The sequence below is a fragment of the Ahaetulla prasina genome, chromosome 3, assembly GCF_028640845.1.
Source record: "Ahaetulla prasina isolate Xishuangbanna chromosome 3, ASM2864084v1, whole genome shotgun sequence".
In the NCBI taxonomy this organism is placed as follows: Eukaryota; Metazoa; Chordata; class Lepidosauria; order Squamata; family Colubridae; genus Ahaetulla; species Ahaetulla prasina.
Genome location: NC_080541.1, coordinates 44,340,244 through 44,357,780, shown reverse-complemented (window position 1 = coordinate 44,357,780; position 17,537 = coordinate 44,340,244). Strand labels below are relative to the sequence as shown.

Genomic DNA, 17,537 nt, shown 5'->3' with positions numbered 1-17,537 from the left:
TAAGATAATAACATACAACTCAGCATTTTACTTTTACATAGTAATATATACTAACCATTTCTCTAACAATAAATCTAATTAGTAAAACCCAAAATCTAAATTTCATTTTTTTCCCATCTCAAGCACAAATCCAGAAGTGGTTTCCAAATAAAAACAATTCTCAATACAAAATCTATTTCTATAGATAGACTGTGTCCAAAAGATATTAATAAGAGATGTGAAACAAATTTGACCTGATGCAGAAATATTAGAACCAGAAATACTGGATAATAAAAGTATGTGGTTTATAATACAGAGAAGGAGGCTAAAGTAGAAACACAAAGGACAGACCAAGGGAATGACCTGGATAAAGACTTTCTACTGGATATATAAAAGACGTTGGCTAAAGTTTTGAATATCAAAGTAGAAATACAAATGATAAACCAAGGGAATCATGTGGATATAGATAGTCTTTGACTTGGAATCAGAGTTTCTATTGCTAAGAAAGGCAGTTAAATGAGTTTTGCCCAATTTTACAATCTTTTTTGCTGCAGTTAACTTAATCACTGCAGTTGTTAAGTGAAATGTGTTCGTTAAATGAATTTGGTTTCCCCCATTGACTTTGCTTGTTGGAAGCTGACTGAGAAAATTGCAGATGGCAGTCACATGATCCCAGGATACTGCAACCATTATAATACATGGTGGTTGCCAAAAATTTGAATTTTGTCCATGAGGATGCTGTGACAATAGTACGTGCCATCAAAAGTGACTGGTTGTAAGTCACTTTTTTGTTGTTGTAACTTTGGTCACTAAACAAATGGTTGTAAGTCAAGGACTATCTGCGTTGACTTTTTATTGGATTTACAAAGGAGGATAGCTAAAGCTGTGAAAAAGCCTTTGGAATGGGAAAAGAAATGAGACCAAATCAGATGACAACATTTGATTAAAGATCAAATTTGATTAAAGATCAAAATTGCCAGATATAAAAGGAAGGAATGTAAAGTTGGTTTATTTGACCAATGTTAAAATAAGACTTGTTTCTATAAAATTCTGCTAACCCTTTAAAGACATTTTGCTAAAACTAGGACTGAAAAGTTGATGTTTTATGGATTTGTATCTAGATAAGAGATTATGAGTAAATATATTTGTCTGCAACTTTATAGGGCATAAAAAACTGTTAAATTAGTTTATACCTGTCATGCAGATCAAAAATAACTTCTCTATGTATTTCTTTATCTTCTTTTTTTCCCTTCCTTTGAACTTTTTATTCTTTTTATTTGTCCTCTCTCTGAGGTTAGTTTGTATTTGCTTTTACTATTGTAATTAAAACTTTCAATAAAAATAAGAATCGTAATCTTTTTTTAAAAAAAAACAGGTCATTTAAAACGTAGATCTGTTTCCATATGGACATGCCAAACAGAAAAGTTAATAACTTCAGAACTTCAGGTTCACTTTTATACCTTCACATATCTATAAACTGGGGTCCAGTCAAATCCATTAATATTTAGAATAATCCAGAACCATAAAAGAATTTCATGATTATGCATACGGCATGATGTCGTGTACATAAACAAATTAAGCGTAAAAATATTGTCACATATTTATATTGGCTTTAAACATTTTGATATTCTATGTTGCATATCAAATTTACTGCATTGACTTTATTTAAAAATCAGAAAGAAATAACATAGATTATTTTAAAAACTCCTTTAAATACAAATACATTACATTAGACTATTTCCCTTCTTTGTTAATCTTGGTATTTTATGCTTCTCTGTTCCTTTCATTGTTTCCTGTTCTTCCTTCCCCACCCCATTTCAATAATTTGTTTGGATCTGGTTTGTTTTTTGTGTTTAATTTTGGCATTGGGTTTTCTTTTTAATTTCATCTCTAGAGCAAATTAGTTTTATAGTGTCTGTTGAGAGAATTTGTAAATATGACAACATAATGTTGTAAATATGACAACATAATAGTTTTGTGAAGGAGCATGATGGCAATAACATTGCTTTTTCTGTTACTGCATTGCAGCCCTTATCTGTCTGAAATAAAAAATATTAATATAGCCAAAACATCTGGTTTTAGAATAAATCAGATAATTCTCTTAGTATTACAATTTTAAGGTAACTAGGAGAAGCAGTTGCAGTGATTTTGTTTGGAAGAGATTGTCTTTTTTTCCCCTTGCCCTATTTATCTTTGTATAATTAAGCTACATCTTCTTTTTTTCTCCGTTGCAAATCGTTACAATTGGAAGGAGATGAATAAATGTTAGTATCAATGAAGTAGGCTAAATCATATATTTTTTGAGAACCTGGAGCAAAATTCAGGTCCCCTCATAAACAGTGTAAACATAGCAAAGGAATATTACATTAATCAATATTCCCTGCTTTGGGAAAAAACCCACAAAAACCTGTATAGCAACAGGAGAAACTATTAGCATGTATGACGGTGGTTAGATATTGGGCTCAGCTCTTAAAGGGCATGATGTCAGTAATGCAGTTTGCTATAAATCCAAGCACAGTTCTATAGAAAGAATTAGATTCAGATCAAACTTTAAATAACCTTTAAGATCTTATAGGCCTATTATTATTGAGCCACAGTGGTGCAGGGGTTAGAGTGCAGTACTATAGGCTACTTCTGCATTGAGCATAGAGTCCAATACTGCTGGCTGCCTGCAATTTGGCAGTTCAAATCTCACCAGGCTCAAGATTGACTCAGCCTTCCATCCTTCCAAGGTGGGTAAAACGAGGACCCAAATTGTTGAGGGCAATATGCTGTAAACCGCTTAGAGAGGGCTGTAAAGTAGTATATAAGTCTAAGTGTTTGACAAAATAAATAAATAAATAAAAAATAAAGTGCTATTGCTATTAACACTAGCACCATTCAAATTTTGCTTAAATGCTATTTCTGCAAAAAAACAGTAAGAGAAAAGGGGAAAATTCTGGATATGAGAAAGCCTGAATCAGAAAAGGACATGGTTCCTACTGTCTTTAAATATGAAACTGTATTGTGGTTATTAAAGAAAGCATTCTAATACCTTCCAGCTTATTAACTCCAGTAGAAAAAAATATCTGTAGCTCAGGGTTGATCTGTGGAGTCCTTGGTGCTCTCTGAGACTGCTTATTGGTTTGCAATTGTTTTATTATCCTACTAGGTAACATCAATGCTAGTGAGTATGGGGTTTGCTCCCTGTTTATATATAGTAGCTTGCCCTGCTAGTATTGGTGGAGATATAGTTTTCTCTTTGTTTGCTATTTGCTAGTTTGTTTGTTTGTTTGTTTATTCAGGTGTTAATCCCTGTTTATCTGGGAATTGATTGCTGGTCTTTTTGTTTCCTTTTTTAATATTTTTTGTTTCTTTTGAATGATGTGTAAGTATTGTTTTGCCTCTGTGTGCCTGTTGATGGCTGATTTGTCTGAGTGCCAGTTGTGCCAATTGATCTAGTGGTAAAAGCACCAGGCTAGAAACTAGGAGATTATGACTTTTAGTCCTCCCTTATGCATGAAAGCCAACTGGCTGACTTTGGATCAGTCATTCTCTTTCAGCTTAATCTATCTCATAGGGTTGTTGTTGTGGGAAAATAGGAAGAAGGAATACTAGATATGTTTGTAAACTTGAGTTATTTATAGAAATAAAGATAAATAAAATATAATAAGCAGTGACAGAGCAAGCTACTATATACCGTATATACTCGAGTATAAGCCGAGTTTTTCAGCACGTTTTTTGTGCTGAAAAACTTCCCCTCGGCTTATACTCGGGTCTATACGGCTTATACTCGAGTTTTTTTTTTTTTTAAAGCCCCTCGGCTTATACTCGAGTATATACGGCTTATACTCGAGTTTTTTTTTTCTTCTTTTTTTCACATTTTACCGGACGGAAGCCCTGCCGGTGCAGTGAGAGGGCGGGGCGGGGGAGCCGCCAGCCTTCTCAGCTGAGGGAGGGAGGGTTTCCCCAACCGGTAGGTGCCTCATTTCCCACCCTCGGCTTATACTCGAGTCCCCAGTTTACCCCAGTTTTTGGGGTAAAATTGGGGACCTCGGCTTATACTCGGATCGGCTTATATTCGAGTATATACGGTATAAACATCCTTCTTGCTTCAAACGCTCTACCATCATCCCAGTGCCGAAGAAGCCCACTATCAAGGAACTGAATGACTACAGACCAGTTGCTTTAACATCTGTAGTCATGAAAGCCTTTGAAAGGCTAGTGCTTTCCTACCTGAAAACCATCACGGATCCGCTGCTAGACCCCTTGCAATTTGCATACCGAGCAAATAGATCAACAGATGATAATATGGCTCTGCACTACATCTTACAACATCTTGAATCTCCAAAGACCTATGTAAGGGTCCTCTTTGTAGACTTTAGTTCAGCATTCAGTACCATCATTCCAGACACACTTCTAACTAAACTAAACCAGCTACAACCTGAACAGACTTGTAAGTGGATCACAAGTTTCCTAACAAACAGGAAGCAGCAGGTAAAGCTAAGCGGGATCACTTCAGATACCTGTACAGGGCCCCCCCCAAGGCTGTGTGCTCTCCCCACTTCTTTTCTCTCTGTATACCAATGACTGCATCTCCAATGATCCATTTGTTAAACTACTGAAGTTCACAGATGACACAATAGTGATCGGTCTCATTCGAGACAATGACGAATCTGCATATAGACGAGAGGTCGAACGACTAGCCTTGTGGTACAACCAAAACAATCTGGAACTGAACACACTCAAACCTGTAGAAATGGTGGTAGACTTTAGGAGAAACCCTTCTATACTTCCACCTCTCACAATACTAGACAACACAGTATCAACAGTAGAAACCTACAAATTTCTAGGTTCTATCATATTGCAAGATCTAAAATGGACAGCTAACATCAAAAACATCATCAAAAAAGGACAACAAAGACTGTCCTTTCTGCGCCAACTCAGAAAGCTCAAACTGCCCAAGGAGCTACTGATCCAGTTCTACAGAGGAATTATTGAGTCTGTCATTTGCACCTCTATAACTGTCTGGTTCGGTTCTGCAACCCAACAAGAAAGACACAGACTTTAGAGGATAATTAGAATTACAGGAAAAATAATTGCTACCAACCTGCCTTCCATTGAAGACCTGTATACTGCACGAATCAAGAAGAGGGCCGTGAAAATATTTACAGATCCCTCACATCCTGGACATAAACTGTTTCAACTCCTACCCTCAAAACAACGCTATAGAGCACTGCATACCAGAACAACTAGACACAAGAACAGTTTTTTTCCTGAAGGCCATCACTCTGCTAAACAAATAATTCCCTCAACAATTTCAAACTATTTACTAAATCTACACTACTATTAATCTTCTCATCGTTTTCATCACTAATCTCTTTCCACTTATGACTGTATGACTATAACTTTTTGTTGCAACCTATGACCATCATTTGTGTTGTAAATGTTGTACCTTTGATTAAGGGTTTTTTTCTTTTCTTTTCTGTACACTGAGAACATATGCACCAAAACAAATTCCTTGTGTGTCCAATCACACTTGGCCAATAAATTCTATTCTATTCTATTCAGTGAGCAAATCCTGCACTCACGAGCATTGCTGATGTTAGTTTGTCCATTAATGAAACATCTGTGAGCAATCAAACACAAAGAGCACCAAGGATTCTACATTTTATTAATCTTTGCTTAATCTGAATTGTTAGTAAAGTTTCTTAATGCAGTTGTTTGTAAAATGTAAAATGTAACCTGATCACTTAATTCCATACCTATATGAAATTTGCTCTCAGTTGGTTGACTAATTTATAGGAACTGTTTTTTCTAGATTTTATAAATTGATGAGTTCCTGCACATACCTCCGTTTCTTTCATCAAGCATGTCTATAAATCCATTTAGAAGAAAAAATGAATGTGTTCAGCAGACCCATACTGGAGAATGCAATCTATTACAGCATTAAGTCTTGATGAAATATTAAATAGTAATTAAGCAAATGGGATGAGTTTACAATAATCCCATACATTTTAATAAAACCTTTCATTAAAAATTGTTTGTTTCAACAGGTCTACAAAGTCTTGGTCTCAGTTGGCACTAATGAATGGTTTGTCTTCAGGCGATATGCTGAGTTTGACAAGCTGTATAATACAGTAAGTAGGGAAATTGTGCTCAAATTAGTTTGGGAAATTCCTCTGAACCAATTTCTTCTGCTATATTGTTGGTACATCATGATTGAGAATTGAACTGATTTCTGATGTTAAATTATATCAAATGACTTATTACAGGGACGAGCTGAGGATTTTGTACAGTATCTGTCTGATAAAATCGCTCAGATTCGGGATGGCTTGGACACTGATTGGATAGATCCTGGTGGGATGGCGGGAATGAGTCTTGAGAATGTTATCTGGGCTGAGTTCGATCCTGTGACTCCTGATGACATGGACAGGTTGTTGGGTAGGCTGAATCCCACCACATGTTTATTGGACCCGTGTTCCTCCTGGATGGTACTGGCCACACGGGAGGTCACACGAGGCTGGCTCCTGGGAGTTACCAATGCTTCTTTGTTGGAGGGTGTTTTCCCCTCCGCCTTGAAAGAGGCGGTGGTGAGGCCCCTTCTTAAGAAGCCCTCCCTGGACCCAGCTGTATTAGCGAATTATCGTCCAGTCTCCAACCTTCGCTTTCTGGCGAAGGTTGTTGAGAGTGTGGTGGCATATCAGCTTCCTCAATATCTGGAGGAAACTGTCTATTTAGACCCGTTCCAGTCCGGTTTCAGACCCGGATACAGCACCGAGACGGCTTTGGTCGCGTTGGTGGATGACCTCTGGAGGGCCCGGGACAGGGGTTGTTCCTCTGTCCTGGTGCTATTAGATCTCTCGGCGGCTTTTGATACCATTGACCATGGTATCCTGCTGCGACGGTTGGGGGGATTGGGGGTGGGAGGCACCATTTATCGGTGGTTCTCCTCCTATCTCTCTGACCGTTCGCAGACGGTGTTGGCAGGAGGGCAGAGATCGACCCCGAGGCGCCTCACTTGTGGGGTGCCTCAGGGGTCTGTTCTCTCGCCTCTCCTGTTCAACATCTATATGAAGTCTCTGGGTGAGGTTATCCGTGGGTTCGGGGTGGATTATCATCTGTACGCTGATGATACACAGCTGTACATTTCCACCCCGAACCACCCCAATGAAGCCGTTGAGGTGATGGGCCGGTGTCTTGAGGCCGTGCGGGTCTGGATGGGGAGGAACAGGCTCCGACTCAACCCTTCCAAGACAGAGTGGCTGTGGGTTCCGGCGTCCCGGTACAGTCAGCTTACACCATCGCTGACTGTGGGGGGGGAAGTACTAACCCCCAGGGGAGGAGTGCGCAACTTAGGCGTTCTCCTGGACGATCGGCTGTCCTTAGAGGATCATTTGACAGCCGTCGCCAGGGGAGCATTTATCAGGTTTACCTGATCCGCCAGTTGCGCCCCTTCCTTGACCGGGATGCCTTACGCACGGTCACTCATGCCCTCGTCACTTCCCGCCTGGACTATTGCAATGCTCTCTACATGGGGCTCCCCTTGAAGAGCACCAGGAGGCTCCAGTTAGTCCAGAATGCGGCCGCGCGGGTGATAGAGGGAGCACCGTGTTGCTCCCATATAACACCTATCCTGCGCGGCCTGCACTGGCTGCCGGTAGCCTTCCGGGTGCAATTCAAGGTTTTGGTCATCATCTTTAAAGCGCTCCATGGGTTAGAACCGGGGTACCTACGAGACCGCCTCCTGCCGCCGATAGCCTCCCAACGACCGGTGCGCTCCCACAGAGCGGGCCTCCTCCGGGTGCCGTCGACCAAGCAATGCAGGTTGGCGGCCCCCAGGGGGAGGGCCTTCTCTGTGGCAGCACTGGCCCTGTGGAACGAGCTTCCAGGGTTACGGCAACTCCCAGACCTCCGGACCTTCAGACATGAACTGAAGACTTTATTATTTCAACGAGCTGAACTAGCCTAAGAATAAAATATTTTAGTTAATTTTAATGGGTTTTAACCGGTTTTTACCGTTTTAGTTATTTGGCGATTGAAATATTTTGTTTTAATTGGGTTTTAAATTGCTTATTTATTATTGTTGTATTTTAATATGCCTGTGAACCGCCCTGAGTCCTACGGGAGATGGTGTGGTATAAAAGTATAAAAATAAATAAATAAATAAATAAAATAAAATGTGTTTCAGCTAAGGAAACAATTTCCTACAATGAATTTGAGAATTCCTGCTAAGAGAATATTTGGAGATAATTTTGACCCTGGTAAGCAGATCTCATTTAGTTCTCATTTTATCTTTAAACTGTTTTCTGCATCAATAATTTCAACTTGAATTAAGCATTTTTGAAGAGTTTTTCCCCTATATAACAGTATGTATAAATTTACATAGAAGAATATGTGAATATAAATGTACAATAATGTGATTTATTATCTGAATCAGCAGTAGGCAATCTAATTCCTTCCAAATGTTTACAATTCCAACTCCATTTTGTTGTAGCCAGTATGATCAGAGAAAAGGGATTGTGAAAACAGATTTAAATCAAGGCATGGAACTCTGCAAACACAAGTGCATTAAGCATCAGACTTCTAAAAACAAGGAATGATGCTTATTTAGTATATGTTTATGGTCATTAGTGCCAGTTAGGATATATTCTAATCAAAGTTGCAAAGTTGGGTAATTCTGATAAATACAGATATAAATTCTCCATTAAAGTAATTCTGTCATCATCCAGAACATTTGCATTTGAACATTTTTCACTTGCATTTAAATAAGAGTTTTTGATTTATTTTTGATGGGTTTTTTATTTGTTTGAATCTGATGTTCAGAATTTGATAATATTGGGGTTTTTTATATTCAACATATCTTGTTACTGAGAGACATATTGCATTTTTTTTATTTATTTATCTGTATCCCACTTTTATTATTTTTATAAATAACTCAAGATGGCAAACACACCTTCCTGCTTCTATTTTTCCCACAAAAACACCCCTGTGAAGTGAGTTGGGCTGAGAAAGAGTGATTGGCCCAAAGTCACCCAGCTGGCTTTCATGGCTAAGGAAGTAATAGACAGACTGAGTTGCATCCTGTGAATGATAAATTATGATTGGTTTTATTTGATCTTTAAATGAATGAATCTAAATATAGGTAGTCCACTAAGGCGGGTCTAGAACTCATGTTCTCCCGCTTTTTAGTCTGATGCCTTAATCAGTAGTCCAAACTGGCGTTGTGCTGTGCTGTGCTGTGCTGTATAAGTAGTCTTCAACTTACATACATTCATTTAGCTACTATTCGAAGTTACAATGACACTGAAAAAGTAACTTACATTTCGTCATCATACAACCATTGCAGCACCCCCCACAGTCATATGATCAAAATTTGGATGCTTGGCAACCGGTATGCATTTAGGATAGTTGCAGATTCCTGGGATCATGTGATTGTCATTTATAACCTTCCCAGTTGGCTTCCAATAAAAATAATGAATGGGGAAGCCAGATTCACTTAATGAACACATGATTCACTTAATTATGATAATTCACTTAACAACCATGGCAAAAAAGATCATAAAATTGGATGTGACTCACTTAACAGTAACCTTGCTTAACAACACCTTATAGTCTCAATTGTGGTCATATCTGTATTGTAGTCCTCAATTTACAATCACAATTGAGACCAGAAGGTCTGTTAATACCTGTATTGTATTGTATTTTACTGTATTGCATTGCATTACATGCAATCTATTAGCAGTCACTGGAAAAAGTCTATACGTGTCAGTGCTAGTACATATAGATAATATGTTTTAAATTCTGATGGATTATATGTAGGATATCCTGGATTTGGAGCATTTGTCCTCTGTAATTAAAGTTTTCTTTTTCCCCCGTTAGTATAACATGCAAATATAAATGTGAATGCTTGTTTTGTACCATCCAAATGATGTAATAGGCTTACCGGTATTTACCAATCATATTCAAAGAAAAGCATTACCAATCATATTCAAAGAAAAGCGTTCATTCAGCTAGAAGAAAATTTAAGCTAAAGCTAGGAAATATTACATAAGGAACTTTTTAAAATAAAAAGTCTATTTATTATCTAATCTAATTTTTTACCTGTCCACTGGTGTTTATGGGATGCTGGAGAGGAGCCCTAATTACAAATACAAGAGCAACTTTTTTTACTATTTTTTAATGAGATAATCTAAGAAATGTATATATTTAAGTTTTGAAACAGGCATTCTAATACCTGGTCTTTTCTCATTTGTTTTTCAGATTTTATTAAACAAAGAAGAGCAGGATTGAATGAATTCATTCAGAATTTAGTTCGGCAGCCTGAGCTTTGCAATCAGTAAGTGACACTTTGTTTTACCCTCAAGAGAATAAAATTATGTGGTAAACTATATACTGGAAACTACAATCCACATGTACCTTCTAAGCCAAGGGTGTCCAAACTTGGTCCCTTTAAGACTTTTGGACTTCAACTCCCAGAGTTCCTCAGCCAGCTTTGCTGGCTGAGGGACTCTGGGAGTTGAAGTCCAAAAGTCTTAAAGGGACCAAGTTTGGACACCCCTGTTCTAAGCGATATACAGGTAGTTCTCAACTTATAACAATTGATTTAGCAATCATTCAAATTTACAACAGCAGTGAAAAAAATGACAACCGGTATTCACACTTAATCCCATCTTAGTGTCCCCATGGACACATGATCAAAATTCAGGTGCTTGGCAATTGGCATGTATTTATGATGGTTGCAGGATCCTGCATCATGTGATCAGCATTCACAACCTTCCCAACCAGCTTCCAACAAGCAAAGTCATTGGAGGAAGCTGGATTTGCTTAATGTGATTCACTTAACTGTACTGATTTGTTTAACAAACATGATCAAAAAGGTTGTAAAATTGGGCTCAACTCACTTATCTACTGCTTTGCTTAACAATGAAAATTCTGGTCCCAGTTGTGATCATAAGTCAAGGACTATCTGTATTGTAAGAGAATGTCTATAACTTTTGATTACCAGATGCTGCACAAAATGACATGGAAAGTGATCACCAAGGCATGTTTTGGCAGGTCAAGGTTAGATTTCTCAGATGTGGTGTTTGATTTTTTTTTAAACCACTGCAGAATTGTTGCAGAATTGTTGCTAAAATAATTACTTAAGCCTTTAATAATTGGTAGCCTGATTCTATGCTTTGATTCACACAGAGTAAAGTTTGAGTTTTTCTGATTGAAGGAATGTATGGCTGATTAAAATAATTCTTCTGAATAATTCTTCCATAACTTATGACCAGTCACTTAGCAATCATTTGCTATGACCAGCTGATTAGCAACCATTCAAAATTAAAACAGCCCTCAAACAATACCTCAAAAGCTATTTATGATCCAGATTCAAAGTTGCGATGTCTGGGAGCTCCCATTGTTGCATTGCTGCATTTTGGGTGTTTGGCAGCTGGCCCATATTTACAGCCATTTGCAGCATCCCAAAATCACGTGTCCTTGATTTACAATGTTTTTGCTGGAAATTGGCGTTTACTTCAGTTTTCAAAAATCGCCTTATTGTAAATGGGTTCATTTAATGACTGAAGCTTTCACTTAACAACTGTAGCATTTATAACACTACATTCATTTAATGATTGCCACAAGAAATGTTAAGAAAAGTCATAAAATTGGGTCTGGTCATTGAATGACCTGCTTTACAACTTTCACAGCAACACCCAAAATTGTGGATCCGATTGTGGTCATAAGTTGAGGACTAACTGTACTGGTGGCTCAGTGAGGCTTAATAAGTTTGGCAGTTACAATTAGATAGAAAGTCGAGCTACGCACCCACAGCTCTGGGGATTGGGGACTCTGGCAGTAGGTGATGTCCTGTCCACAAGGTAAGTAAGAGTAGTTCAGATTCAGGTTCTACTTGTCCCATGGTTGTGTCTTCTCTGGAATACATAACCAGTGGTAAAGAGGTTGGCAGCTGCACTTTGGTTTGCTATGGCTCATTAAATTGTGACTTTTTTTGGATGTTTGGATTATTAATTCCTTTGGAAATATTTTTAACTGATCAAATTTCTGCTGCTTTCATTCAGCGATATAGAATTGTGGTAGTAATTTCTAATGTTATTAATACAAAATTTAACAAATTAGAAGTTAAAAATGGCAACAATATTGAAAGTGTTGTAATGGAAATTGCTTCTTCCTGGTGATGTTCACAAGTGATCTAATTAGAATAATATCAGTGGAAATGGAAGCTTCATCTTAATTTAACTCTGATGTAATTTACCTAATTTCCTGTTTGATTTCAGTGTTCAGGTAAGTCATGATCATAATTTCTTTTTTGTTTTGTTGTATATGTTATTCACATTGAAAATATATAATATATATAGATAGATAGATATATAATCAGTTAAATTATCTTTTCTAGTCCAGATGTAAGATCATTTCTTCAGATGGACAATCCAAAGCACCAATATGATCCATCTGAAGATGAGGATGAAAGAAACAATCAAAAGGTAACTATTTTTTTGCATTCTGTGCTTAAATTACAGAAGTTACTTTATTTCATCAATCCTATTGGCCTCTTCCAATGTCTCTCTTGAATTATACTTCAGTGGAATATAAAGCATTGCCTACCTCTCTTCTCAAATATAGTAGCCTCACAATATTGTTATTTCACATTATTCAAAGTTTGGAGTCTTTTAACCTGTATTCCTAAACTAGTTTTAAAATATACCTCTTCCTCTATTCAGGTGAAGATGCCAATCTTTTTGTCAGTAAGCATAGGTTTTGGAATCTTTGCACTTTCATCAGTGAAATTACAAGAACATATACAATACTTTGTAACAAAAGAAAATATGTAAGAACAGCCACTATTCCTATAGTATCTCTGGCAACTAAAGCAGCATTAACTAATATTAATCACTACCATCAACTGGTTGACATTCATGTCAACACTACCGCCTACTTCATGCTGCAGTGCTCAAGCAAGCTGCGTTGAGTACTGACTCAGCCATGGTCAGAGATTTCTGCAGTCTAATGATCAATAAAGCTTTGCATTCAACCTGTAAAATACAACATATCTCTAAGAAATGAGCCCAAATCCACCTCAGCTTTAATCCATATCTGATTTTGAACATAATTAAGGGTGTCTTGCCACATTTTATTTTTTTCATGTTTCTATCATTCACAGATTTAATACTGTTGTCCTATTAGAAGATTTAATTTGTCAGACATGTTGTCTGGTTCCCTGCCAACAATTGGATAACTGTAATCTGATGAGTTGATAGAGGAATGTTAATTTTCTTCAGTAATGGAGTTTTGACTTGTAGACAATGCTGATACTACTTGCCAGGACAATTTCAACAAGGCCAGGTTATGTGCTCTGTAAATTAGTTGGTCTAGTTTTACACTAGTAAGTATACTTGCATAAGCAGTTTGTTCTCAACATTTATTTGTTATTTATTTGAGATGAACAATAGTTGATTTAATAATAAATATAACACAACCATTATTGTATTCATAGCAATAATTTATAACATATTAATCCATTAATCAAATAAATTCATTTATTCCAACAGTAGAATGTGATAATTGCACAAAATATAGAAAAATACTCTTCATATCCACCAAATGCAATTGTCATTTTACAAATTGAAGTTGTTCATAGTAACATAGGCATGTTGGGTAGCAGCTATATTTTTCATTGGTAACAAGTTTACCCCTAATTCTAGTATGTCACCTGGTCTCTACCACATCTGTTCACCAAGCAGAAGAGTGTTTCTATTTTCCTTCTGGACCAGATCCACTCAGCCCAAATTTTAATAATGCCCATCTTCTCTCCGTATAGAACTTTTTCCATTTGCATTTTAGTTCAGTAGAATTTATGGTGTTCTAGGACTGGAGTAGGGAGTAGGATGAAAAGTGTATAGCATAATCAGTCAGTCTCTGACCCAGGCATTTGTTCTATCTTTCTATGGTAGGGTTGACAGTATATGGGTCATATTCATCCTTGCCATTCTTCTTCTTTTTCCTCCTCAAAGTCCTGGAGAATTCTACTGATAAAATTTGATAGCAAAATGGCAAAAAAATTAATCCCTAAAATAGATGTCTTAAACATCTAGAAAGATTAATCCTATCAGTTGTACTTTTAAAATCTTTTAAAGGGTCTGAGAAGTTTGATCCTAACAAAAGCTGTTGATATAGTAAAAACATGTCTAAAAGGATACACAGAGTTCAGTGTAGTCCCTTCCAAATACCTTTTCAGAGTTTAGTTTTTAATCACTGAGTTTCCTTTTTCAATCTCAAAGCTGTTTATGAAAACAAGGTAGATTTTCTTTTGGACAGCACATAGAAGTATGTGGGGAATGTAGACTTTGCTCCTAAACATAGAAAACTGCCTGAGAAACGGGTTTTTTAAAAAAAAAAGCAATTTATATTCACTGTTGTCAGGAATGTCTCTGTAGTGATAGGGATTACTGTAATTAACCTTTGTCTTTTTAAACACAAAGTTACAAGAAAGACTTCTTTCCCCCAAAATACTTAATTTGAGTATACTACAACGCAATCTGAAATGTTATGATTAGACTTTTTTCTAACTAATGAATTATCTATAATTATTATCTTGATTTGAGTTTAATTTATATTTTTATTTTTAAACAGCTAAATTCTACCTCACAGAACATCAACTTGGGGCCATCTGGAAATCCTCAGTAGGTTTAGTTAAATATAAATTAGCCTTTGCAGTTACTTTGTTAAAAGGGGGCTGGGAGTAAAGAGCGCCCTGCATGTAATATCAGTTAGGGGCAGGTTTAGGAAGAAATTGTTGTAATTTGGAACTAAGAGAATATTGTCTTGCAAGTTATTAAGTACAAATAAAAAAGGGAAAAGGATGAATTTGTGGAAAGTCAGTAAAAGAAACAGTTACGTGAAGGATATTGAGAATGAGAATGCACATGCATAAAATAAGAAATACTGTGTAGAACAGCGGTTCTCAACCTGTGGGTCGCGACCCCGTTGGGGGTATAAAGACGATTTTCCAGGGTCGCCTAAGACCATGGGAAATATGGGAAGTATACTTGCGAGTCGAAGAATCGCACTCCAACGGTTGACTCCACAAGCCAGCTGCAGGCTCTTCAAATCGCTAGCCGAATTCAGCTTCAGGCACGATGAATTAAAAAAGAGAGAAATCTCTGCTCTGATGTCTCCCTCTCAAGCCAACTGCAATCACTCCCAATTGCTAGCCTAATCTGGCTTCAAGCACAATAAACTTAATAGGGGAGGAGTCTCCGCTTTAATGCCTCTGTCCTCAAGGCAATCACAAGCAGTTCAGATCGCTAGCCAATATGGCTTCAGGCGTGATAAATTCAAAAAAACAGTTTGCCACTTTTTTCCCCCTTCTGCGGCTGCTGAGGCACGCTGAGATCGCTGCCTATCACCGCGATGAAATCAATCAGCGGTCTTCCTGAAGTGCATCAGGGCAAGCCTATGAACGAAAATAATTTTACGGTTGGGGTCACCACATCGTGGGGAATTGTATTAAAGGGGTCGCAGCACTATAAAGGTTGAGAACCACTGGTGTAGAATAATTGGTGCTCTAGAAGACTGAAATACTGCAGATATGTGATTGTTAAATTTGAACTGTGATGGAGAGCACAGTGAACACTGAAGGAATACTTATTGGGTGGGGGGAAAAAATCTGGGAAGATAGGAAGAATATGTGACATGACTGCCATTCAACTACTAAATAGTTATCTTTTATCATTTTGATTACCTGTTTTTCTTTATCCCAAAACCACTCCAGTGCTAAACCAACAGACTTTGACTTCCTGAAAGTTATTGGGAAGGGCAGCTTTGGTAAGGTAGGTTTCCATTTATTATTAAATACTCTTTGCTCATACCACTCCATTTGAGCATTTTTTTTTAATTCTGTGGGTAGGATATATCTTTTTCTTGATGATATGAAAAGAAAACTTACAACTGCATGCCTCAGATATCAAAGACCCCAGTTTCAATCCCTGGAATCTTAAGGGTGATTTTTAAAAATTAGAAGTAATCTAACATCACTGCATTATTTCTATATAGTTGCTACTTGTAAGAACTGGGGGGAAAATTACTTGAATTCTTCAACAGGGTGGAACAGACTTTCTATGAAAATTCTTCTTTAGGTTCTTCTTGCAAAACGAAAATGGGATGGAAAGTTCTATGCTGTTAAAGTGCTGCAGAAGAAAATTGTCCTAAACAGGAAAGAGGTAAAAGGGAAGAGATTTTGTTTTTCCTTCCAGTTATAAAATTATTCCTACTTTCTTATTGACCCTTCATTTCCTCATAGCAAAAACATATCATGGCTGAACGCAACGTGCTCTTGAAAAATGTGAAACATCCATTCTTAGTTGGATTGCATTATTCATTCCAAACCACAGAGAAGCTGTACTTTGTTCTGGATTTTGTTAATGGAGGAGAGGTAGGTATACTTTTCAGTCTTTATATAGTAGTCAGATGTCATCAATTTTGGCCTACAGTTTAAGAGAAATTGCAGTAACCAATTGTAGTGGCTCAACATAAATTGATCCCCGCATTGCAAATATAGACTCATTTGCTACTATGCTGCTTTATTGCTTACTACTTTATGTATATGGAATATTTAGTGTAAAAGTATATTCATGATTTATATTAACCAAAAGTTAGTGAAATATGAGTAGCATTCACAAATAATGTGAAACCAAAATCTTCAAAATCATGGTTGCTGGTTGTGTAAACTAGACCATTGTAGTAGTTTATTTAGCAATTGCAGCTATAACTTGCCAAGGCTACAGATGTGAAAAAATAAGGAAATGATTAAAGGAAGGATGTGAATAATATGCACAATGTTTGTTCACTGTTTTGATAGCTGTTGATAGACAACTGCAGAATACATTAATCTTATTTCTAAGAATAACACTGTTTTCTTTTAACCTGCTCCATGCATTTTTACAGCTCTTCTTTCACTTACAAAAAGAACGCACCTTTCCTGAACATAGAGCCAAGTTTTATGCTGCTGAAATAGCTAGTGCACTGGGCTACTTGCACTCCATAAAAATTGTATACAGGTAATGACTTAGACCAAACGGGAAAATTAAATAAATGCAGTCATTTTCTATTAATATATATTTACTTTTTCATTTTATTATTTGTTGGTTTATTTCTTATTAATAGCTACACAAGAGCATGATTCTTGCTAGAGATTTTACTTACAATGAATTTCCTTCTTTCTCCTTTATGCCCAGGGATCTGAAGCCAGAAAATATTCTTCTAGATTCATTGGTAGGCTGTAAATATTTCTTTCTATTATTCAAGAAATTTTAAATAATACAATCACTAAAATTCTTCATTGTTTGACAGTAGATTTTCAATTTTCAATGCAGGGGCATGTTGTCTTAACAGATTTTGGACTCTGTAAAGAAGGAATTGCTATTTCAGATACTACCGCAACATTTTGTGGAACTCCAGAGGTAAGTTAATTTACTTGTGCACTCTCTTTCACCTCTCTTTCGTAAAATACAGTACATTTGGAATTTTTGTTGGTAGAACTGAAAAATAGTAACTTAGATATATGTAACATTTTA

The 17,537-nt window shown here is 36.9% G+C and overlaps 1 protein-coding gene across 6 annotated transcripts in view; it reads left to right on the top strand.

The window, feature by feature from the left end:
• Positions 1 to 17,537, top strand: part of SGK3 (serum/glucocorticoid regulated kinase family member 3) — a 39,679-nt gene that overhangs the window by 16,184 nt on the left and 5,958 nt on the right. For 5 of the 6 annotated variants that reach the window (XM_058175691.1, XM_058175694.1, XM_058175690.1 and 2 more), the window contains exons 4-14: positions 6,015 to 6,098; positions 8,150 to 8,222; positions 10,222 to 10,297; positions 12,362 to 12,449; positions 14,596 to 14,645; positions 15,737 to 15,794; positions 16,101 to 16,184; positions 16,265 to 16,396; positions 16,909 to 17,021; positions 17,199 to 17,235; positions 17,337 to 17,423. In XM_058175691.1, the coding sequence (XP_058031674.1) occupies positions 6,015 to 6,098; positions 8,150 to 8,222; positions 10,222 to 10,297; positions 12,362 to 12,449; positions 14,596 to 14,645; positions 15,737 to 15,794; positions 16,101 to 16,184; positions 16,265 to 16,396; positions 16,909 to 17,021; positions 17,199 to 17,235; positions 17,337 to 17,423 (882 nt within the window). Of the gene's footprint in view, positions 1 to 6,014; positions 6,099 to 8,149; positions 8,223 to 10,221; positions 10,298 to 10,966; positions 11,023 to 12,361; positions 12,450 to 14,595; positions 14,646 to 15,736; positions 15,795 to 16,100; positions 16,185 to 16,264; positions 16,397 to 16,908; positions 17,022 to 17,198; positions 17,236 to 17,336; positions 17,424 to 17,537 lie in introns of those variants that run through there. The other variant, XM_058175695.1, reaches the window with a different exon arrangement.